The following is a 24,900-nucleotide window of genomic DNA, read 5'->3' on the forward strand; positions in this document are numbered from 1 at the left end:
AATTACTCGAGAGGAAGGTTTTATTTACCATCTATAGGGAAAACTGAAAGGCTCAGTTCTTAGTGAAAGGATGTGGAAAAATATTGGCTTTGTGTACCTGCTGTGTGACTGTATGCGCTATGGATTATTGAAACTAGGAAGGGAGGTAATTTACCGGCTCATCTCAGGTCACTGAAATGTTGTTTACATGTATGTTTACATGTTGCCCTTATTCTTCTCTGTTTTGGGGTAACATTTGATGTCCTGTATATTAACATTTAAAGTTTTGATTTTGAAACTCTTTATTCCTTGCTTCTTTCTGAACTGCCACACATCCTTTTTCTGTTTCTAAACATGTAGAAATAGCACTCTTGAACAGTGCCCAGAATTAGGCATACTTTGGTATTTAAACTATCTTTATTGTCAGTTGTCTGTAAAATCGATGTTGGAGATTTCTATTTTATCTTTTAAAAAAAATAAATAATCAAATATAGCTCTAAGAAATATATCTGCAAGTGAAATTAATTATCTGCAAATCCTGATTAAAATAAAGGGAGTGAAATAAATTCGATGTTTCCCCTCCTTAGATGGTAAACAGGAGCACAAGCACTTTAAGAAATTGTGAAATGATTATGCAGTGTCCATTGTGCTCAGTGATCCTCTCTAGTGCCAGCAAAGCTGATTAATTTGATTAAAATAAACTGGACTTGCTTTGACCCTGCAGTTCCAAAGCATGGCAGACTGCCTGTCATTCATGAGCATGCAGATGTCTCACTTGGGAACGCAAGCAGCTGACCTTTATCTAATAGTCAGGTTGAGAGCTGTCTTACAGGCAGGAGAGTCGGATTTACTGTTTGAAAATAAGGTTAAGGTTTTGCTCTTAACGTAACAGGTCTTATTAAACGGTTACTTTTCCAATTGATTTTTTTCCTGTGGGGTGATGAGTTAATTAAATATCCTGCTTTGGAAGAAGGTGTACTGGTGACAGTCTGATTGTATATGTTTTTAGACGACAAAGGAATGCTTCCTTTGGATGTGCCCTTTCCATCCTCCCATCCAACTTTACTTTGTTATCCGCAACCCCACCCGGTCATGTGACTTTGGTATATCCAAGATCAAGATTTGGAATTACAACAGCACAACTAGTGTAAGTAGTCTTTTCTCAACTCCTCTATGCATGCTCTACTTTTCCTATAGAAACTCAGTTTAATTTTCTTTCCAAAAGTATGAAATAAAAATAGATAACGTTTTCTCTAGTGAAATGCAGAGCTAGGAGAGGCCCATGTTTACTGCAGATTTTTGCTTCTGTTGTTGATTGTAAGTTGTAGCAATGTAAACATGAACATTTTCATAGGCACAGTTAGCATTTGCTATGAAAGCTGTTACAAATCTCAAAAGACCTAGCAAAAGGCTTGCACATTCTGTCAGGTGATCTTTTACTGTGGTGAGAAATAAATATACAAAGGTAAGTGCATCTTAATATTCAGGGCTCTGGGTTGCTTTATTACAATATGTAAATAAATGTTGGATTTCTCATGTGTGTAGGTATAAACAAGGTGACTGGTGTTCAATTTTTGTTTTGTTACTTTAATTAAAAATATACTAACTGCATGTACGTAATATAATTTGTAATCTAGTGTTACAAGAGAGACATCTGATGACAGATGGTCTCTTGTTTGTGTGTTTGAATGTCACCATGGAAATTATTCTTGTTTGTACACTGAAGTGTTGAGGAAAAAAAAATCCCAGGTACTGGATGAAAGAGGATTTGCTGTTCTATTTTATAAATAAGAGGCTTTATCCCTGTGGTCTTCCTCTCATCCATGTTCTTATATAAGCACACGTGGTAACTTATATGTATGGAAGTGGCTGTGGAGTGAACAGCTTAAACAAGTTTGTTATCATGTGATTTATACGTATTTTCTGGAATCTTAATAGCTTTTTTCTATTAAAATGTAGGCTATAGAATGTTCCGTCATAGTTAGGGTGTGAAAGGGATTGCTGCTTTTGGAGGTAATACTATGGTTTGTTACCAAACCTATTGAATATATGGGAAATACACATAAACATATTTGTGTGTTGCAAGACTTTTTTTTAATAAACTGCTATGAGGCGAACTGTAAAATCCATTAGGATTGTAATTCCATGGATTTCAGATTTCAGTTGCAGTCCAGCAGTATACACGAGCTCATTATTCTTAATGTGAAGGAATAATCAAAGCAGTTCTACCTAACTATGTCATGAGGACATTTTGTCTGAGAAGGATCAGAAACAAAAATACAATTAGCTAACAATTTTCTTCCTGTTAACATAAATCCAGAGCTGTATTTATTTGTTTTAAGTGTTCTAACCTTCTTTCCCTCAGAAAACACATAAGCGAGAGGCACCCATGTACTTCTTCAAATAGATAAAAGACTAATTCAGACCAGTACTTACGGATTTTTGAAAATATTTGAGTTTTAGCTTTTGATTCTGAAAGTAGGAAAAAACTGTCTGAAAGAAGCTCTAAAAACCAGGTCAGATTATTGTCATGTATTCATTGGTTTAGTGCATTACAAAGAAAGTCTCAGAGAATGCTTCACTTTGCCTTCTTTATTTACTTCAGATGAGGTCTGTGAAAAATGTGTTCATGTTGAATCTGTGAAAACAGATCAAGAGTAAGGATGCCCATTTTTTTTCTCAAGTTTGTCAAACACGTAAATACTTTCTCTGGCCTTGAATTTGAATTGTTACTTGATACTTTTAAAGCCCTTTTCATAGGATTCTATGTAGTGACTGTGGTATGGCTTCACAAATCTGTGAATGGAATTAATACTTAAATGCATGGATGTTTTAGATGCTTTCCAACTGGATAATCTTTCAAGTGATTATTCATCCTTGTGTATATTTAATGTCCATTCTCTTGAGTTGGAGATTTTTTTTCACCCAATTCGCTGGACTGGGGTGCATTGTCTGTACAGTTGCGGTTTTGCAGTTCCTGGCTAATCTGGAGTTTTTTTCCCACAGAGTTAGGTTAATAGAAATACTTTTTCCTTCTTGTTTTTGACTTATTGCTCCTCCTTTTTCACTTTTATTTGAGAAGTCAGGCAGAGGCAATGTTGTTTTCTGTACAGCTATAATTCTCAGAAAAGTGTCTCCAGTTCAAAGCTTTGTCCTTCCTGACAGATACCATTGAAATGTCCAGAAATATACTCTCTGTTGCTTGATTGGAAAGCACTATGCCAGCAGGTGCTCTGTTGGGGCTGAAGTTGAAAGCCAAGAAAGAATATTGAGGAACCATAAAACTGTTTTCACAAAATGGGGGGGACTCATTCCAATATGTTCTGTTCTTAAGCTGTTGCAGATTTTAATTTAAAAGCTGAATTTGACAAATTCTTTCCAAAATGCACATGTATATTTCTGTGTTTCCATGCAGGTTATATCTGTTCTCAAGTAAAAACACAGGACTAATGTTTGAATATTCAAAACTGTAATAAAAGCTAACATATTCTGTAGAAGTGTTAGAGTTATCCCAAATTCAACTGTGTATATCCAATATCTGTAGCATTTAAACGGGAAATTACTTGTCCAGACATACAAACATTTGGAAAATAACGTTACCGGAGCATCTTGATGGTCTTTCCCGTCATAATTTCAGGCAAAGCCATGTAGTTAGTTTTTTATACATATAATTACAATGATTTGATCCCCAGTTAGATTAATCTAGCGGTGTCCCCTATGGCTCAAGGGGAAAAAAAGAAATCATTTTATGACCAAATGCATCATTACAGACATCCAGAGCTTTATGATACTTTAAGAGTAATGCAGGCAGCCATGACTTTATGACTGGTTAAACTGGGTTTACAGCTATTCTCTGAGAAGTTAACAAAGGCTCTCTCTCTCCTTTTTTTTTTTTTCTTTTTTGAATTCCTTCCTGACCCATCTCGCTTCCCCCTCCTCTTCCCCCACTGTAGTTTTCTTGTTTGCCTGCATCTTCAATTTTTCTCTCTGTAGGTGCATATTACAATATCCTAACTCCAGTTGCCTCTGCACAAACTCTCCTTGGTTGACTGCAAGTTGACTCACAAGATGCTCTGCCCTGTATCTTTGGTTGATGAAACAAGCAAAGTCTGTTTTGTGACAGATTGAGAAAAATTTGCTGACAAAATAGTTGATCAGCCACTGTTGTCCCAAATTCCTGAAACTGTGTTATTCTCACCTTCTTTTCAGTATAGGTTCTCATTTTTTTTCCTGTCTCCTTTAGACAGTTACCTCTCGCAAACTGCGGGGTTCCGTCATGTTTGAGAACATCTGTTCTATCAAATCTGTTGGATGTTGGTTATATCAGTGACTTAGAAGGTATTAGGGGTAGACAGACAGCTTGTATGTGGGTGAATGTGAAAACATAGAAACACCATAATAAACATGCTGTGTTAGCAACTGAGACTAGAAAAATCATAATAATTAAAAAAATAGTATTCCAAATTACAATCACTATACAGGTTGTCATTTCTGTATTCGATCTGAAGAGTTCAGTCTGCAATCCTGCTATGTCTCTATCACAAAAGTATATTACAAACTGTAAACCCTGCTGTATTGCATCAGATCAAAGGTCCATCTAGCCAGTAGCCTGTCTTCAGCAGTAGGCAAGAAAATATAGTAAGCATAACTTGAGTAAGATTAAACGCAAAAGTACAGGATAATTCTTCCTGATACTGTCTCAGCTTAGAAGCAATTTTCATCTTGGAGACTTACTAGGGCAAATGTGATTTTTTTTTTTTTTTGTTATTGTTGTCTTCAGTAACCTGCAATGGATTTCTCTGCCATTAATTCAGTTGGTCTTCCTTGATCCTCTGCAAACTTATAGTATCCACAGTATCGCTTGACAAGGAGTTGCCAACTCAGCTACTATTTGTGTAATTAATTTTAGTTTATTTAGCCTGGACTCCACCAATATAATTTGAAGCTCTGTAGTCATCTGTCAGATGGGACAAGGGTCTATAAATCTTAATTCAAAATAGTTGTGCTGATTTTTTTCGTTTTTCATTATCTTTTCCTCTGTGTGGAAGGCTCCTAGCTTGTTGAATTAGTTTTTATCAGGGAGCTGTTCTTCCTGTGTGCATGTTGAATTTTATCTTATTATATTAAGAGAGTTTATATTTTGAAATCCAATAGGCAAATTATGTAAAACTTTGTATGTTAAAACCAGCATCAGTCCTGTTTTTAAAACGGATTGCAAACTGAACAGGATCGGTCTTTTGGATTCATGGGGAAATGTCCATCTTTCAACAGACAGTGATGTGTTGTGCTAGCATGCCTATTGCAGTTCTGGTGCTGAATGGCTGTAGGGCCTGAGGGAACCTTTCCATGCTTCCATATGGATTTACAAAAAGACTTAGGCTGAATGAGAGTGGGTCTGTAAGCCGTGTATTCTGCTCAGAGCAGGGCTGACTATGAAGCCAAATCTGGTTGCTCTAGGCTTTGTCAAGCTGAGTTTTGAAAGTCTCCAAGATAGAGGTTATACCACCTCTCTGTGTAATGTGCAAAGATAAATCACTCTTTTGAGAAGAATCTGTTTTCTTATATTTAAGACTGAAACCCTTCTCGATACAGTCTGCATCTCTGGCTTCATGTCTTTCTCTGGTCATCCTCTGAGATAAGAAGCCTTGTGGGCAGGAGAAGCTATGATTTGATCCCCATTCTACCTTCTTTCCTCTGTACTGGCCAAACTCACTCCCTCAGCCTCTGAAGCCGTGTGATCAAGTCCCAGCCGTGGTAGTGGGCCTTTGCTCAGCTCTCCCCAGTTTGCCAGCACTTCTCTTGGAGAGGGATAGGATGAAAGGGGATGACAATATTCTGTTTTTCAGATGGAGTATCACGAGTTAGGAGTTACCACTTCCTGCAGAGCTGGCAGTGCAGAGTGCAGTTGGCCTTTGTGGTCACAGAGGCACACTGCTGACTGTGCCTGACTTGCTGTTGATCCCACAGGTGCTTCTCTGCAGAGCTGCTTCCAGAGCTGCCTATGCTGTAAATTATTGCCAGCAATCCAAAGAACCTGTGTACCTGTCGCTGTAATAAATTGCACTTAATTGCGTTGTTCCTAGTTGTGATAGTTCTCATTGAACGTGACTAGAGCAAGGGCATGTTACATTATTGGTGTATCTGTGACTGTGATAGTTCAGGACCCTGAATCCAACCAGACCCCTAACAGTTAATCAGTAACACCCCTTAATGTGACAGGCTGTTTGCTCTGTAACATACATGTCAAGTAAGCCATGAATCTTAAAGGTGCTGAAGCCAAATCTGCCTCTGGAATTTACATCCTGATCAAATATAAATATACTTAATTTAGGTGTCTTAGCTCAAGGTTTTCTAAATATATAAGCATTTATTTCCTAGGTTTCAGCCAAAAAGGTTCATAGTAATGTCTAGAAGATCTGTTGGTCCTTTTAAATAAAATCTTAAATATTCCAATATAGTTTTCACTTATGTGATGTTTTCATTTAAAAAGTACTTAAAAGCATGTTGCTGATACGGGGTTTTCATTGTTTTCATCTGTGGTCAGAGTTTCAGAAGAGTGGTGCCTAATGTTTGAACACCTTGATGGAAATCTCCATGCTTTTATTTTTCCAGGACCTTGATGTTGGAGCAAAGAAGGTGAAATTATATGTTGATGAGAACCTTGTATTTGATGGTGAATTAGAGAGAGCCTCTGGAGATCTCATCGCTGACCATAGCACTACAATTGACCTTACAGATTGCAAGCAAGATATTGCTACCTATCCTTCAAGTGAAAGGAAAGAAATAAATGCAGCTGCAGCCACAGACAAGAAACTCGACCTGCAATTCGCATGCTTACAGTCAAACTGTACTTCAGTAAACAGGAAATCTCCGCCAGAAGAAAATCACATTGAGGATAAGGTGAACTCAATTAGCTTTACTAAGGAAAATTTGACTGAGTTAGAGAATGATCTAAACGTGTTCCCATCTCACATTTGCATAAAAGATACCAAAGAAAATGCACCAGCACAAGAAGTTATTGAGCACATTCAATCTGATGATGAACTTTCTTTGAGTGAGCAAATGGAAAAGCTAACAGGAAGAAAATTGTCTGATTCTACAGGTGGACTTCCTTCTTGGTTACGGCCATCTTCCCAAGTAGCAGAGAATAATCAAGATGTTTCCAGTAAGCAGAAGCCTTCCTGGCTTGCTACAGAACATGATTTAGGCACGAGGTTTCAAACAAAGTCAGATGTAATCATGACAAACTTTTCAGATAGGACTAATGAAGATGTCAAATGTCAGAGAAATGGGCTGGGAAGATCCAGAAGCAGAAATACAAATGGAGATGAAAGAGTAGAAGTGCTAGCCAGAAAGGATGATGGTGTTGGCTTAGACATTTCAGAGGACTTTTCTAACAAACATTGCAGCAGCTTAGAGTACCCTACAAGTGGAAGGAGAAGTGTAAGAAAGCAGGGATTAAACACTGTAAACATTAAAGAAGATGATTCGGCACCCAAAGGTAAGATCTCACAATAATAACTTCAGTGCAAGGGCTGATATTTTCTTCATTTCACAGAAGCACAGAATCACTGGTTGGAAGGGATCTCTTGGCATTACATAGTCAGCCTCCCTGCTCAAGCAGAGTCAGCTAAACCAGCTTGTCCAGAACTGTGCCTGGCTGGGTGGTTTAGTATTGAACCATCCTCACTGCAAAAGCATTTTCTTGTGCTCAGATTGAGTTTCATAGATTGCAACTTGTGCTCATTGCCTGCTATTCTTTCACTGGTCACCACTGAAAAGAGTCTGGCTCTTTTGTCTTTATTCACTCCCATCAGGTATTTATACATATTGATAAGATCACCTTGAGCCTTATTGGGAGGCAGCTGTTACCTGTTTGATTTGGCAGTGAGGCCTGACCTACCTGAAATTGTCTTGCCCATGGAGTCTGAGCACAGTGTTTTTTAAAGCTGCATTAGAAGATTGCCTTTCCTAGCAATCCTTATGAGTGTTTATTTATCTCAGGTAATGATATAAACCCAGTAAGTGCCTTAAAATAGACTAACAAGGTGCCTGTTTATCCTTACTTAAATGAGCGCATGTTAGGCCAGACATCCTTGCAGAACCAATAGAATTAAGTGCCCACAGATATGGACTTTTTTGGGGTTTAATACTATTTAAAGACTAAAAAGGCAATTCTGAGAGAGAATTTGTATAATTGTAACCCCAGATCAAGCTTTGCAAAGAAAAACGTTTTTTTTTTCCACTCAAAAGGCAGTTTATAATGTGGTTGTCACTTTATCCATACTGTAAAATTCGCTCTCCTCCCCCCCCCCCCCCCCAGAAAAAAAGAATATTATAAGCACTTAGTCTATACTTTCAAATCTAACTTTCAAAAACTGCCTTTTCAATTTTTTCTTTTACTGTGTAAGCAGAAAACAGGTAGATTTTTTTTAAATGACTTTCAAAAGAAAGAGCTGTATTTTCCTGTTTGCAGTTTTGCTCAGTTTTGTATTTAAAGAAGGGGATTAAAAAAGGAAAAATGATCTGTTTTTTTATTTATGTTCTTGATCTCAGTGTTTTAACTAAGCTTATGTTCCTAAATTCTCAGATTTCTCTCTGTGACAAAAGTGTCATGTGGAAGTCTGAGTAAGTATATTATATGCAGGCCAATCCACAAGCCGTATAATGCACTCTATATTTGGTAGGCCTAAATCTCTCTTCTTTGTTGCAGTGCTATTCATCTAATTCTGGAATATATTTTATCTTATATAAATCCTCTAAATCAGATTTTGCATTAAGTTAAGAAGTTAAAACCTACTTGTAATGGAAGCACATAAAATATATCATTTAACAGAGGTTTCGTAACAATACGGAATAAGCGATTTCTCTATATTAAAAGCAAGAGATTTGACCAGATCACAATATGGCGTTTGAAGCTTCTTCCTGCATTGTGTTCTCTTTGAACCTTTGTTTTGATGCATGCATAAAATAAATAGAAAACCAATGCTGAGAAGCAAACCAGGGATCTTACAGCACCATTAACTTGGCTACATATAGTTTGTATTTTATGGTATGCATATGAATAGCCCTCTTGTGAGACTTGTGAGTTTTAAAACTTGTCAACATTACTGAAATTGTAAACAAATCCCACCTTAATGCTTTCTTTTCAGTTACAAGAATGGCCAGAATTTAGAGATGAGGGTTATCATGATTCTTGTAGGATGTCCTCAAACCTTGCTCAGAGCAGGTTGTTACCCGGAGCTTAAAACTGAAAAATTGACAATATAACTCCCAATACATGGTTGTCCCAGAGAAAACCACATTTTACAATTTTCATTCTCTCTATACTGTGCAAGGTGAAGTCATTTTCAAAGTGTAACTGAGTGAGCATTAACAATAGGGAAACAGTTTTACGTCTTTCCCTAACAGTAGAGAATTTAAATTTTTACAGAGCTGGGACAACTGCTGTTTCCAATAGAATTATGTGACAAAGGGGACTCTGCAGAAGCCCATATGCAGCGTCACAGCTCATCTTTGGTCTTTAAATGAAGAATAATGAGAACAACAGAAATTAGAAATAGCACATATATGCATACTTGGCTTGAGTTACTGTTGCTATTAAAGCATACAGTTTTATCTTTGGTAACTGCTTCAGTGTTCATAGCAAATGATGAAAGTATGCTGACAAAACTTGCATATAACGTATAATTTGGGGTATTAAAAGTTAAGAGGATTGAAGAACAGAAAGATGAACTTGAGGACTGGAGCGACAGCAGTAGAATGCGATTCGGTAGTACAAACTGCTTGCAAGGTCATTTGGGGACTAATAAGAGAAACTTAAGTTGCAAGCTGAGTAATCATCAGTTGCAAATGACTGAGGAAGAGGAGGATCTTGGCTGAGTAGTTGATCACAGACTGACTATGAAATGCTAGTGCGATGCAGGCATGATTACAGCAATGCACTCTGAGGATGTATCAGCAGAGGCATTTCTGTTAGTTAGGGAAACGTTACTATCTCAGCGTAGGCACTTGTGAGACTTCAATTGGAAAACTGTGGTTCTGATCATCCATTTTCAGGAAAGCTGATTATGAAGTGGAACAGAAGAGAGCATTTAGAATGATTTGGGAAATGAAGCGTGTGATTGCAGCATGGAAATATGATTGCTATTTATAGCTGCTGGGAATAGAAATGAGATTAATACAACAGAGAAGAGAAGAGGAAAGATGTTTTTTTCCAAGCTAATGTCCCAAAATGTATTTTACTGAAGTTACTAGAGGAATTGCATGGTGTGCATTGCTGGCAGAAGCAGGACACAAGGCTTGGTGATTCAAGACATTCCTCTTAAACCCACAGGGGAGATGAATGCTGAATGTGTTGTTATTTCTGGGCTCTGGGATAGCATCCGTCATACAATCCTCTCAGGCATGCAGGAGGCTGGGAATGTGTCTGTAACACCTGCAAGTGTTCTTTAGCTACATGCAGAGTTGATGACAGAAGTACCACGATAGTTGCACAAGGCTCCAATAAAAATAATAAATTTTAGATGCTAAAAGGAATACCAGATCCTGTAAGTCTTCAGCCATTGACCTGTGCTTTCGAGTTATCCTCTGCTTTCTTTCCAGAGCTCCACTTCTCCTGCTGTCACTCTTTAATGTAGCTAAAAAACCTGTTAACCTCCCATTGAAAATCACTCCTATTGCACTCTTCTAGAAGTGCTTTGGAGTTGTAATCTCTGTATTGCTTAGAGTACTTACCATTTAAAAAAAAAAAAAAAAAAAAAGGGAGGGTGGGGAAGAAAACAAAAGGGAAAAAAATCAAAAACAGGGAAGGCCAACTGGTATCAAATACTCTTCTGTACATGCCTATCTTGAAAATTTCAAGCTTTGGCATTTTCAAGTGTTAAATAAATATGCGGTATCTTATTCAGGTAAATTGTAAGAATCTGGGAAGTACTCTTTGGGATCACCCATCCCACGAGTATACACAGGGACAATGATTTGAACAAGGAAGTGATTTGTAAATAACTTATGTTCTCTGAAATACTACTCTGAAATTTGTTTCCTATTTGTATTTCCCATGCGGGATGGAGAAGAGCAGACAGGTTGGTCTCCAGGCTTTTACGCCTATGTATATGGAACACAACCCTCTTTCAGGTACTTTCCCATCTGCTTTCAAGTTCTTATTTTTATCTCAGTTGTCCCTGGTGTAAAAGATTATTGGCTATAGATAGGCTAGGAACATTACTTATTTCCCAGTGATTCCAAAACCAAAATTAAAAATTAGTCTTAAGTAGTCTTTTGGGAAAACATTATTTTGCATTTTATTGCAATTGGCATTTATTCTTGATAACCATTTGTTTTAGTATCCACTCAAGGACATTGTACAGAACTAAAATCTAGCCCATGGGCCTGTAATTGTTTGGTACTACGTTTGTTTTTCTCCATTTATTTGAAGAAAATATAGAAGTGACAGCTTTTTTGAAAATCTTTGTTATCATCTGCTCTTAATCATGTTGAGCTGGAAATTAAGCTGCTCCCCAGCATGACCACAAGGAGAGCTTGCTTCGCTCCCACACAGCTCCTCTTGCATGCTGCCCCCATTGTATTCCCATGCAATGCTTCATCGTTATCCCCCTCTGGCTGGCCAGGGAGAGGAGTGTTTGGGTCTCATCTGCATAGAAAGCAACATTCACCTCATCCTCTTTGTACACGGAATCTACTTCTTTTCTCATCACTGTTCTTTAAATGCATGTGACTGAAGACTCTTTCCCTCTTTGCTGTTTAATTATTTGTAGTTGCTTTGGGTGCTGTCAGTTTAATGGTTTAATTTACACCCCCCTTAGACACGGCACCCCGTCAGTTCCTTTTGCCAGTCCTGGTGGGTTCTGCATTTACTTTGGATAACCTTGCAAAGACTTTTCATCCAGAGAAGCCTGTATCCTTCACTCCATTGCTTATTCTTTGTCAATATGTAAGGTCCAGGTATTATTTCTGTTTGCCCATTTGGAAAATGACCTGGGCCAATCTGTAGGATTACTGTTGTTCTTATGCCACCTGTGCTGCTCGAGGTGCAAGCTTTGCTAGCAGGGATACTCGATTCCCAGCCATGACTTCCCTTTTCCAGGGGTACTGGTTTAGGTCTCATTTGTCCTGACCTGTCAAGACTGACAGGTGGCAGAGTCAAAAATCCTCTTTTTACTGGGAAAGAAAGGTTCAACATGGCTAAGTGCTGGGTCCTGCACTTTAGCCACAACAACCCCATGCAGCGCTACAGGCTTGGGGCAGAGTGGATGCAAAGCTGTGCAGAAGAAAAGGAGCTGGGGGTGTTGGTCAGTGCGCACCTGAACATGAGCCAGCAGAGTGCCTAGGTGGCCAAGAAGGCCAGCAGCAGCAGGAATGGCTTGTATCAGGAACAGTGTAGCCAGCAGGAACAGGGAGGTCTCCCTGTGCTCTGCTCTGGTGAGGCCCCACCAGTACCTCAAGTGCTGTGTTCAGCTTTCAGCCCCTCACTACAAGGACATTGAGGCCCTGGTTGCTGATACCATGCAGTGACTTGGGCAGTTCGGAATTGAGGAAACCTGCATGAAAGACAGATCCTATGCAAGAGGATGGTGGCAACAGAAGTTGTAGTTAAAGGTAGAATATAGAAGACAGTGGCAAAAGCAGAAGGGAAGTGGAGGATCTGTAGTTATGTAGATCTGACACTAAATTTAAAAAAATTACCTTGCCAAATCCAAGCATCAGTTTTAATTTTTTTCTCCCTTCAGGGCCCACTAAAGAGTATGCTTTAGGTTAGTATCTTTCCAGCCATCATTCTGATGGTTTCTCAAAAGTATTTTTAGCTTCATGTGTCAAGGTTGTTACAGGCTTCTTTTTTTTCTGTCTAAGTGGAGGAAAAAGTAAGTTTCTGGTAAACTGTTAAATCTTGTGTTGAAGATTTTCACTAAGAGCATAGCATTTCTTTGGTGCTGTATAAATATACAAGGTTTTATAAATGTGTAAGAAACCATCCACCTGCTCTGAACTATATTTACAATTTACAAAAAAAATGTGGATTCAGAGGAGGTAGAAGGAAACCATGTGAAGTCCTTTTAATTACGTTTTGTTTTTGCTGTGCCAGTTACACTTGTTGCATAGTCTGGCCTCCCAGCCCTGACCATTTCACTAGTGATGGTGAAAGGCAGCAGCCAGTTTAAAGGCGTAGGCAGACAAGGTAGACACAGGGTAGAATGCGGAAATGAACAGTCACGTGATCTCTTCAGGTTAATCCACATTATTCGATGCACTCACGTGCAATAACTTATCATTTTGGCAGTATGTTTTCAGCAGGAGTTAGCTTTTGGATTTGTTACCTTGTGATACAAAGCTTAAGAAATCCTTGAGTAAGAAGTCGGTTCTTTCCATTTAGGAAGTGCACACTAATTACAGCTTAAGTTTCTAATATTTTAAACTCAAAGTTTAGCATATTTGAAATTTACAGGCAGTAATAGCAGAACGGAGGTTAACCCACTACACAAAAAATGCTGGATTGATGCTTCATGAGTTTATCTTAAAATGCTATATTTGTAGAATTTTAATTTCCATCCACAGATAAGTATGCATCTGCAGTAGAGAAGCAATGTCATCTTCCAGTAGCTGTACAAATAATTCTGCTTCTGTTTTTATCATGCCTGCCCTACCCATTCCATTGGAATTTCTCACCAACTTATTTCAGCCTGTTTTGCTGAAATAGGAAGCGCTTTTTTTTTTTCCCCTGTAATGCTTTGGAAACTCAACTCTGTCCAACAGTATGAAAGGTCTTCTGCAGAAATGCAGAGGATGATACCTTGTGATGGCCACCCAATAAGTATCACTGAGTAAAGTCCTTGAATCAACTAGTAGGTCACTGCTTAATGCAAGTACAGCCTGTCCATTGCAGCCTGAGGTTCAATAGCTCTCAAAAAGTAAAAGTTAGGTACTTGGACACTGCCACCAGCAAAGATTGAATGGACTTTGTGCTTGCAGAAATACTATGAAGAGAAGCTGTCTAAAAGCCTCTGTCTTATTGATTAATTTTGCCTTCTGTCAGTCTGCACATTTTAAGTGTTTGCTTGTATCATGTTGTCTATCTGCATTTTCCAAATCTAATATGAAATGTGGAGTGTGGTAATGGCAGGTAGGGTATAGTTAACACCGTGCACTTTCTGCATGTTTTTTTTTTCCAAAGGTTTTTGGCCAAGATCTTAAATTAAAGAAATTCATCATTATGCAAATTTTGTGTGTTGAGTCAAGAATTTAAGTCTAAAACTTGCGTTTTGGTATGTTGGCATGTGCTCTGCTCTTCAATTGTTTTATTATGTCTAAGTGGAAAGGGAAATTGTGACATAGCCTTTTAAACAGGGAAGCAATGTAAAAGTGCTAATATACCAGAATTTCACTTGGGGAATGTGAATATAACCAGCATAATTCTAGAAAGTGTGCTGTAGTCATTTGCTTCTAGTCTTGTCAATACATTAAATTCATACGTAATGTTATTTTCAGATGAAGACTTTTCTATCAAGGACATAGCCACCTCTAGAGCAAAGTGGCACAATGAACAAGAACATACCCTGCAGGAGTCCTGGAACTCCTTGGTAAAGTTTAATTATTCCCATCGTGGCCGCATCTCTAACATGGATTTTCAAGGGGATATCTTTGATGAATTTCTCCATCAGCAGAAGATCAACCGGACTGGAGAATATCATCTAATGAAAAAAGAGGGAGTACAAACACTACCAAAAAGGCAAGAAGAAGAAAATTCAGTGGAGGCACATGATGGAAGTGATTTTAAAATCCCTGTTTTACCTTATGGGCAGCACTTAGTAATAGACATTCGAACAACATGGGGAGACAGACATTATGTTGGTCTTAATGGAATTGAAGTTTTCAGTTCTAAAGGAGAGCCTGTTCAGATTGCAAAAATAACAGCTGAACCACCTGATATAAATATATTACCAGCTTATGGCAAAGATCCCAGAGTAATAACCAATCTAATTGATGGGGTAAATCTGACGCAGGATGATATGCATCTTTGGCTAGCACCATTTACTCCTGGAAAACCTCACTTTATCTTTATTGACTTTGTGAATCCCTGTCAAGTAGCTATGATTAGGATTTGGAATTATAATAAATCTCGCATACACTCTTTCAGAGGTGTGAAAGACATTATAATGATGTTAAATGAACAATGCATCTTTAAAGGAGAAATTGCAAAAGCTTCAGGAACCTTGTCTGGAGGTATGCTATCATTTCTTACTTTCTGTGTGGAAACAGCAATATAATATAAACAAATACATATGTCTTGTTTTTTATCACTTTCCACTTCAAGGCAAATTGGCACTTTGTTAATATTTAGTCCTTTTAATTTAAAAATATAATGCAAAACTAATGCATTCTTCAATGATACTGTGAATTTAAGTAACATATGGAGCTAATTTTTATTCTTAGCAAAGTCTTAACAACTAGACCTTATTTCAGTAACAGTCTTCAATATTTACAGGTTGCTGGTTTTTAGTCTTCACAGGTAGTCTTCACAGTTTGGAAAAGTTTTTTGGAGATTTTTTTTAATTTTCTTTTTATAACTACTTGAAATTTGACTGGGTTTTCTAGGTTCGTCTGCTGTGCAGTGTAAGGTAGAAATTATAGAATCGTAGAATATCCCAAGTTGGAAGGGACCCATAAGGATCGTCGAGTCCAATTCCTGGCACCACACAGGTCTGCCCAAAAAATCAGACCGTATGACAGAGAGCACAGTCCGAACACTTCTTAAACTCTGACAGGCTTGGTGCAGTGACTACATCCCTGAGGAGTCCTCGTGAAGAGCCTCTTCCTGATATCCAGCCTGAACCTCCCCTGTTGCAGCTTGACTCTGTTCCCTCAGGTCCTATCACTGGTGACTAAAGAGAATAGATCGGTGCCTGTCCCTCCACTCCCCCTTGTGAGGAAGCTGTAGACTGTGATGAGGTCTCCCCTCAGCCTCCTCTTTTCCAGGCTGAACAGGCCAAGTGACCTCAGCCGCTCCTCTTATATCTTCCTCTCTGGGCCCTTCACTATTTTTGTAGCCCTCCTCTGGACACTCTCCAACAGTTTCACATCCTTTTTGTACTGTGGTGCCCAGAGCTGCACACAGTACTCGAGGTGAGGCTGCACCAGCGCAGAGTAGAGCAGGACAATCACTTCCCTAGACTGACTAGCAGTGCTGTGTTTGATGCGCCCCAGGATACTGTTGACCCTCCTGGCTGCCAGGGCACACTGCTGGCTCATATTCAGCCTGTTATCAACCAAAACCCCCAGAACCCTCTCTGCAGGGCTGCTGTCCAGTGTTGTGTTGCCCAGAAATTGAATATAGTTATTATATCAGTAGTCAGTACCTATTCCCAGTATATTATCTTTAAACACTACTGCAAACTTAAATGTAAAAGAAAGACCGAAGACAGTTTTTATCACTCTGTATATTCTTTTGTATGGTTTCTGTATTTAATTCTATATATTGCCTTCAGCTCCGGAGCACTTTGGGGATACTATATTGTTCACTACTGATGATGATATTCTTGAAGCTGTATTCTGCTATGATGAGATGTATGATGGAGAAACAGAAAATGACAGCTCCCTGAGATATGAAGAAGAACTAAAGAGGCCAGCAACTGCTGATGGGGATGGAGATGAAAGACCTTTCACACAAGCGGGATTAAGAACAGAGAATCAACAGGTAGGGGCCTCTTCATTCAGAATTCTATAGACACGTCTTTCTGAAACATGACATGGAAGTAGGAGGCACTGATTTCCCTTACGGCATAAATCTCCACAGAAAAACTAATACAGCTATCTGCCTGTTTTGAAGTGTTGTTGTTTGTGTTTTTTTGTGTTTTTTTTTTTTTTTTCCACCAGCTCAATAACAATAATAATAATTTAATTTTTTTTTCAAGCACGGGAGATCCTCCAATTTTTGCTTTCTCTGGTTAGGAAGACTACAAGGAAGGATATACTAGATTGTGTGTGTGTGTATTCCTTTTCTTATTTTGTATTACTTTACTTATTTGGGCAGAGATTAGAGGCGTTTCTTTTTGATTTAGTTACTCCTGAAGGTTTATGCCATTGACAATGACTTTGACCATACACTTAGTCTTGTAATGATTTACTCTGTTCCGTGTCACTCCAAACCAAAGATTTTTCCATGTTTTCCATACAGAGTGTACTCTTCTTTATTTCTTCCTCTACAAATAAAGTAACTGAGGTGGGAAGGATCTGCCATAATAGCATTTTTTACCTTTCCCCTCTCTCACTTTATTTTTAACTCTTTTCTATTCTGACTAGCATCTTCATGGGTCTATGTCCATTTTACAGCATAAAAATTTCCCCTACTATTCCATACAGTAGGTATTTTACTAATTAGAGGAGAACTGTGTTTTCAGGCACTGCAGTCTTGCCTCATATCAGTCCAGCCCAACAGTCCAGTGTCTGAGCAAAGATCCTGCAAGATTTTCTGCTTAAGATAGTATTATTCAGTCTCTGACCCGCTTTCCATGAGATCTTACACCTTCTTAGAATATTCATGAGCACCTGCTATTTCTTCAATGAGGACATCGTTGGCTAGGGGAAACTCTTGTATATTTAAAAGGAGATCCAAAATTGAATCAAACAAAATTCCAGCTGGTTCAACTGAAGTGCCCCCAGCAATATATGGTTCCTAATGAGCCTCGTGCTGTGTTGAGACCTGCCTGTTCTACCTTGACCTCTTCTCCTGGGGGCTTATAGGACATAAAATGTTATGACACTGGCAGCAACTCTAACCCTTTGAATCCTCCAGTGCCACCGGAGGCATAACTTAACATAACTTAACTTAACAAATAGGCCTTAACACTGCCACTGGTAATTCTGGTTCCATCTTTGCTTTCAGTATCTTAAACTGTTCTTATACCTTATGCAGTGTAGGATTTCTTGAACACAAATTGAAATTCACCTGACTTTTATTGATCCACTTGTTCATTGTTAGCATTCACTCAGGACCTCTTCCATTGCAAAAGCTTAGGAGGCCTGGACTGCGTGGTCATTACTCAGAGCCTCTGCTTTTTATTTTGCTGTTCATCTGTGATGTTTTTCTTATTTCTTTTCTAACCCCGAAACATGCTGTATCAGCAATAGAATAACAAAAGCTATTGCGACTGAACCATTGATCTCCCTGTCATTCAGAATTTGCTAGTACCATGAAGATTTTCAAGCTGGATGCTTATGCTGTCAGAATGATATGAATCTACTAGATGATTTGTCTTCCCCAGCATAGAGTTGTCATTCAGACCAATATTGGGTTTGAACAGTCTCTGCCTGTTGACCCTTTCTTGCTGTGACTGAGATAGTGTTTTACTGTGCTGATTACAGAATTTTTAAAAGCTCTTAATGGAAGCGTCCTATATGCTCGTCAGATATTACCTATGGTCATTTGTCTTCCATCTCTTTCTCCATGATTTCAGTTAACATCTCAACTTTTATAGCAGGTCAGACCTGTGACTAGTGCACTTGAGCCAACTCTGACAGTCACCAGTAGTGGATATCAAGGCAGAATGTAAGAACAGAGCAAAAATGCAGTGATTGTTTTTCTGGAGCACTCATCCAACCCTTAGGAGTTTGTGTCACAAGAACTTTTATTGACTTTTGTGTTTAGTGTCCCTCCATGAATTTTTATTGCATTGATTTGTCCACCGGCTATTCTAAATGTCTTACTTTCCAGAATGATGTCATACTTTAGTTTTTCCTCACATGGAAGATGCTGTAGAGCATGGTCAGGTGTAGGTGCATGGTAATACTTACTGCTTTTTATTTATTTTCCAGCAACTCTTATGTGGGGTAATATTTTGTTCTAGCCATGAGGTATCACAATGTTCGTAGGCAGTGTTGAAATAGAACGTTAGACTAAGGCTGAAAAAAAAGATAGAGGCACCAGTGGAATGGAGGGATCTGAGTGGCCAAGAAATGGGGAAGGAGGAGAAAAGAGGTGGTAAAAGGTGTCTTTAAAAATATTTTTAGGCACTATTCTGCATTCTATAAAGGCAGTAGCTTTACTGAGTCTGTGGAGTTTTAATATTCAGCAGAGTTCCAAATTTTGATTCCCAGGCTGGTCTTTGAAAGTTGTTCTGTGGAAAAGGCATGAGACATCAAAGATGGAGTCACTGTTTTGTGAGAAAATACCCTCCAACAGCAGAGGTTTTTTTCATACTCTGTAGGTTCTGTGTGAGTGTATTATAATGTGCAGTTCTGATTCAGTTTCACCTATGTAATTACCACAAGGACATTAGCTGTTACATGAAGTATGTTGCTGTCTGAGAACACATGTAGATGATGTAGATGATCAGGGATGTCGGTGGTTGTACTATGGAAATTGACTATAATAGTAGGAGACAAGTGTTGATTTTTTTTTTTATTATTTTTTATTTTTTAGCCATAATGTAAGCCCTTTTGGTGTATTCTGAATGACAGGAAGTCTACCTCTAATGATGAATGAAACTATGGAGAATGAGTCTAGACTCCTAATTTCCTATTTGGCTTTTTGACTACTAATGAGTTTTGAGATGATGTTTTTGTAGAACTACTTACAACAATGACAAGATTTCATTCAGATTTCCTATTACTTTGTAGCCCAATATTTCATATGTAAAGTCAGGATTGTTTCTCTTCTGCATAGCATTTTTACATTTATCTACAATTAAGTTAATGTTATTTTATCACCCTCACTCAGTGAAAGGAAGTCCATCTGCAAACCTTTGCAGTTGTCCTTTGTCTTTACTACCATAATTGCCTCAATAGGATCAGCAAATTTTGTCATTTGTGTTTTTTTTTGTTTGTTTTTTCCTGGATTTTCACTTTCCTAAATTGTCAAAACCAACAGTTAATTCCTGTTTGCAGACCAGGTGTTTAATTAGTTAGGATTTCCCCCATGGCAGCTTAGCTTACTCAGAGATTTTGAGGAGGTGTTTTTGTGAAATGCTCTCTGGAAATGCACCTTGTTGCCTTGCCTATTGACCAATTAAAGTAATGTTACTAGATCATTGAGCCATTAGTTTGGATCCAGCTTCTGTTTAAAAAACAAAATAAATAGATATGGGTTGATTTCTGGGGGTGAAAAAGATTTATTTTTTCATCCCTTGCTGTCAGCCATGATTGTACTTATGAAAAATATCTTCATTTCAAGGTAGGTGATAAATAGAATAAAGACCATACATTTTTAATCCATGAGGAAAAAGCATATTCCTTGGCAGCCTCGATAATTTGTGTTGTTAACTATTAATTAGTATTGTCAAGGAACAAACACCTGCTTTTGGTAAGGTTGCTAATTTCTTCTGCCCTCTGATTCAAGGAAAAAAACGCAATGGCACTTTGAGGTCTTACATTGCATCCAAACATTTTATCTCTGTGACACATATGCTACATGTTGCAAATGCAGTATGTCATCATTTGCTAATGGCAGTCTGCATGAAAATAAGAGTGACTTATCAATTCCAACCTCTCCAAGAAAAGTCATCCCACGCTAGGAAATCTCATAAATGCACTAACAACATCAACAAACATATTGTCTTGACTTAGTAAGGATGCATGTGGTCTTTCATGTTTAGGGGCATGTTTTCCATTGTTTGCAGAAGAGCCTGAGTGGTGAGGCAAAGGGAGACTGAAACACAAAAAGCTGTACATAAAACAAACAAATATGTTATGAACGGTCTTAAAAGTGTATATTTAAATGCATGTTTATTGCACCTGTTGGCTTACTTTTTAGGTTCAAAAGCAAGTAATTCTGCCAGACTCTTCCTCTGAATGTATACCCAAGGAGCCAGGAATATTTACTGGAAAGTGTAAGTTCTTTCTTTTACTGCTTGCATACGCCACTCCACACCTACCCCCTCACTCTCCTGACATGTTATCAAGGAGAATCTGAATTGTCAGAGTCACACGGTGACAGATGTCTGGTCTGGAATAAAGAAGAGTAATTGAATATTTAAGACAGAAGCTTTCTTTTACTGTGGATTTTAGAACATTATATTGTGACAGCTGGCATTTAATCTCAAAAATAACACTAGCCATTTGCGTAGTCCTTGAATGGGATTTGTGATAGCTGTGTCCATTACCAAGTAATTCAATTCCAATCCCGCATATTTATTTAGACTGACTGAATTTCTCAGATCAGATTCACAATAGAAAGCCTACAGTTAAAACTAGACCAGAATGTTACATCCCTACTGAAAATACCTGATCTGTTTATCCTGCACAAAAGCAAATCTTTCTGGCCTTTAAATTATTTTCTAGTGAACCTCTGAATGGCTCAGAAGTATAATTTCCTGGTCCTTTGACCAGCACAGGAGAAATTGGGTTCTTGGGCCTGGCATAAAGCCTTTAGCAAACTGTGATGTGCTCTCTGAAAATAATCACAATACTGTTATTCAGCTATGTATCTATTGTCTATATGTATAATCTAGATCTATAAACTTTGTATATGAACATCTATGATCGGCTCATATCTGTGAACTTTAGATGCCTTTCTCTTGTTCCATTTCTTAAAGTCAATGAAAAAGATAGTGAGGTTATAATTCAGAGATTAGTAGATGGAGTCTCTCATTTGGACAAGATCTTGTTAAGAAGTTGATTGGAGTAGCTTGTCTCTACCCAAGAAAGAGGTTGGATAATACATGGTAGGATAATTCATGGCTTGGATTCAAGCTGTTGGTAAGTGGACAGGCATCAATGTGGTATTGATGGTGTCGCAGTAATATCTGCCACACTGTCCTAAATAAAGAAAACTGTGAGGTTATGTGACTAGCTGATGGTAATTGAGCCTGATCCTTGAATGAAATGTGCTCAGATGCAGACTATCAGCAGTCATTTATGCCAGGCTGTGAGCAGTTGAATTTAGAATGCATTAGTGGGTTACAATGTGGAGAGTGAGTGGATCCCCTAGTGCCACTAGTGGCAGTGGCAAACCCAACCCAGAGGAAATTGCTGGGTTGCTGGCTAGTCGGAGAGAGAACAGAGAAAGAAGCCTTCCTCCTCCTGACAGCCTACATAAACACTGCAGTGCTCTTACCTGTATTACCTTGAATTACTCTGTATTAACCCACGGTATGAATCACAGAATCATTAAGGTTGGAAAAGACATTCAAGATCATCTGATCCAATAGTGTTTTAAGTGTGGGGGTGTTCTTTTCTTTTATGAGGATCAGGGCTTGTAAGTAGCAATTTTGCATTGGTGCTCTGTTTTGGAAAACGTTTGTACTTTCAAGTCTTTGTGCAGTCCAGCTTTGCTGTTATCTTTGCTTTTAAGAAATCTATCAGGTCTTTCATGTTTATGTTTTTGGTGTCTTTGACTGCTCTGTACTAGTGGAAGTGTCTTCCAGTTCACACTGATTATTCAGTTTTGGAGTCTTTGTGCCTTACTTCATACTAGTAATTATGTATGTGTGTATATTGTATGTGTATTTTTATATAGGCCTGCAACTGAATTTTACCATGAACTGGGGAGATTCTCATTACCTTGGGCTGACTGGACTTGAAGTGATAGGAAAGAATGGTCAAGCATTAAAAATAAGTACAGAACAGATTTCTGCTTCACCCCAAGACTTGAATGATCTTCCAGAGTATACAGGAGATTCCAGAACATTAGAAAAGTAAGTAGTGAAAGAGGTGGAGTCTGCTCAATATTCTTATCGATCAACAGTTTTAGAGTTTATCAATTTTAAATTCACTTTACATAAAATTGGATAAAATGACAGAATTATATGAACTTTTGTTAGGTTAACACATGTAAATACCAACATGATTTTCATACCCTCATTACTGATTCTTGGATTTCATGAGCTTCCCAGGAACGGTCTGTTGCAGAAAAATTAATGAGGTGTTTCCAAAAGACAATATTTGGGAAAAGTTGGGAAAAGGTAATGTGCCTGATTGGTATCACTGCTAAGGACACTCCAGGCAGAAACGCGTGCCTTCTATTAGCATTTGTCTATGCATATGCAGTAATATTTTTGCAGGATTACTGAATAATTACAAGGAAAAACGTCAAGTTAGTGAAGAGTGAGATTGTATTAGGGAATTGCAGGAGTAGATACTAATCTTTAATACTGCAGCTTTTGTTTAACTCCAATGAAGTTTTATTCATTGGCAAATAAACTTTCTCAAATTATGAAATGTACAAAAATCTTTTCCATAGGTTTAAAGATCTAAGAAATCTTCCTGTGAGATCCCTTATGATGAAGAGGTTCTGGAGGTACTATCCAGACTCCTCTATGATGGACCCAGATACAAAGAATTAATTTAGCTTTTCCTTAGGTATCTTATCACCTCTGGATGCTTTTTTTTACAGCCTGGTCATCTGTTGATCCTAGAGTTTCTGGCAGGCTTTCTGCCTCTGATGTATTTGAGGAATTTTATTTATGGTACCTTTTGCGTGCTAGCCTTCATAACCTTTCTTAGCCTGTGAATATACATTTACCCTTCCAGAGTTTATGATCCTGTTGATTTAGTTTGTTTGATCATGACTTTTGTTGAAAGATGGCTTGTAATACTTCCTTTATCTGCCACTAAGCCAGGCTGGCTTCTATTTTTTCAAGTCCTCCCCCTTTCTAATGTCTTGCTTAGTGAGATAGATTTGTTCTATGCTTCCAGTATGATATCCCTTAATATTCTGTCTGCTGTGTATAAGGATTTCATTTTTTCTTTTCTTTTTTTTTTTTTTTTTTGTCAGACTCCATTTTTACTTAAGAGGCTTCTTTAGCACAAGAAATAGGGGCTTTATTTTTTCCTTTTGATATTTCTGCAAAGTATGTTGAGTTTGAGTAGGCTTCAGTGCTCTTCAACTACAAAATTTCAAGTCCTGTGTACTATTTAGGACCAAGCCAAGTTTTACACCTTTTTCATCGGTTCAGTTTCTCTGTGAAAAGAGTCCTTACACATACCTGTTTCTGTGAGGAACTGCCAAGTCTGGTACCCACTTATTTATTAACTTTTAAGTAGAGTAGGTACTTAGGGCAGTGTACAAAAGTAATTACACTGGGTCAATTAATTCATGTTCTCCTTTGCACTCTTTGTATGCCATAGTTTGTGGTGGAAGTTGGAATTCCAAGATGAGGAAATAATGGAATGAAATTTATCTAGTCAGCCTAACACCTGTGCTATAATGAGACAACACTATCACTTTGGTAGAATTATTTATTTATTTATTAAAAACGAAGTAGGAATATGCTTAACTGTGAGCATGATGAAAGATGTGAACAGACTGCTGCTTCTCTGAGCTTTATCCATCAGCCATTCAGCTCAGATTCAGTATAGTTGCATTATATAGTTGCACACAGTAACACACTGCAGACTGCCAGGTATGCTAAGCTAGGCACAGTTCTGTGTTAGTAAGTTATATAACGTCTGGGCCTTAGGGCTTTGCCTTCAGTCATTTCGGTACAGAGATACCAAATTAGCTTTTCTCTACCTGTTCACACAGGGAAAAATAAGGATTTGTCTGTTATTCGTCAACAGACTCAACTAAACGAAATGTTTTTATTTTTTCTTCTGCCTCCCTATCACCCCGGCCTTCAATTCAATGATTATGTATTACTTCTTTTTTTTTTTATTATGCTTCTTTAATTTAATAGACATAGGCATAATAAAGCCCTGGAATCTGTAAGTGGAAATCAGAAAAAGACCTAGTAAAGCACTTGTTTTCATGAGTAAAGCAGGCTTTTCCTTTCTGCAGCTAATGGATTTTTCTCTTTGTAGGTTAATAGATGGGACTAATATCACAGCTGAGGATGACCATATGTGGCTCATTCCCTTCTCTTTTGGAGAAAATCATCTGCTCACAATCCATTTTTATAAAATTGAAAATATTGCAGGGCTTCGCTTTTGGAACTATAATAAATCTCCAGAGGATACCTATAGAGGGGTAAGTAA

General features: G+C 38.1%; 1 protein-coding gene across 9 annotated transcripts in view; it reads left to right on the forward strand.

Annotated features, from left to right (window-relative positions):
• The window catches only part of KATNIP (katanin interacting protein), an 85,149-nt gene that overhangs the window by 41,992 nt on the left and 18,257 nt on the right, over positions 1 to 24,900 (forward strand). For all 9 annotated transcript variants that reach the window (XR_011101588.1, XM_068699048.1, XM_068699046.1 and 6 more), the window contains 7 exons: positions 989 to 1,126; positions 6,592 to 7,480; positions 14,482 to 15,216; positions 16,479 to 16,687; positions 20,741 to 20,816; positions 22,445 to 22,622; positions 24,727 to 24,892. Coding sequence is in view for 8 of the 9 variants with exons in the window: in XM_068699048.1 (XP_068555149.1) it covers positions 989 to 1,126; positions 6,592 to 7,480; positions 14,482 to 15,216; positions 16,479 to 16,687; positions 20,741 to 20,816; positions 22,445 to 22,622; positions 24,727 to 24,892 (2,391 nt within the window). In the remaining variant the exon portion in view is untranslated. The remainder of the gene's footprint in view (positions 1 to 988; positions 1,127 to 6,591; positions 7,481 to 14,481; positions 15,217 to 16,478; positions 16,688 to 20,740; positions 20,817 to 22,444; positions 22,623 to 24,726; positions 24,893 to 24,900) is intronic.

Source organism: Anas acuta, chromosome 15, assembly GCF_963932015.1.
Source record: "Anas acuta chromosome 15, bAnaAcu1.1, whole genome shotgun sequence".
In the NCBI taxonomy this organism is placed as follows: domain Eukaryota; kingdom Metazoa; phylum Chordata; class Aves; order Anseriformes; family Anatidae; genus Anas; species Anas acuta.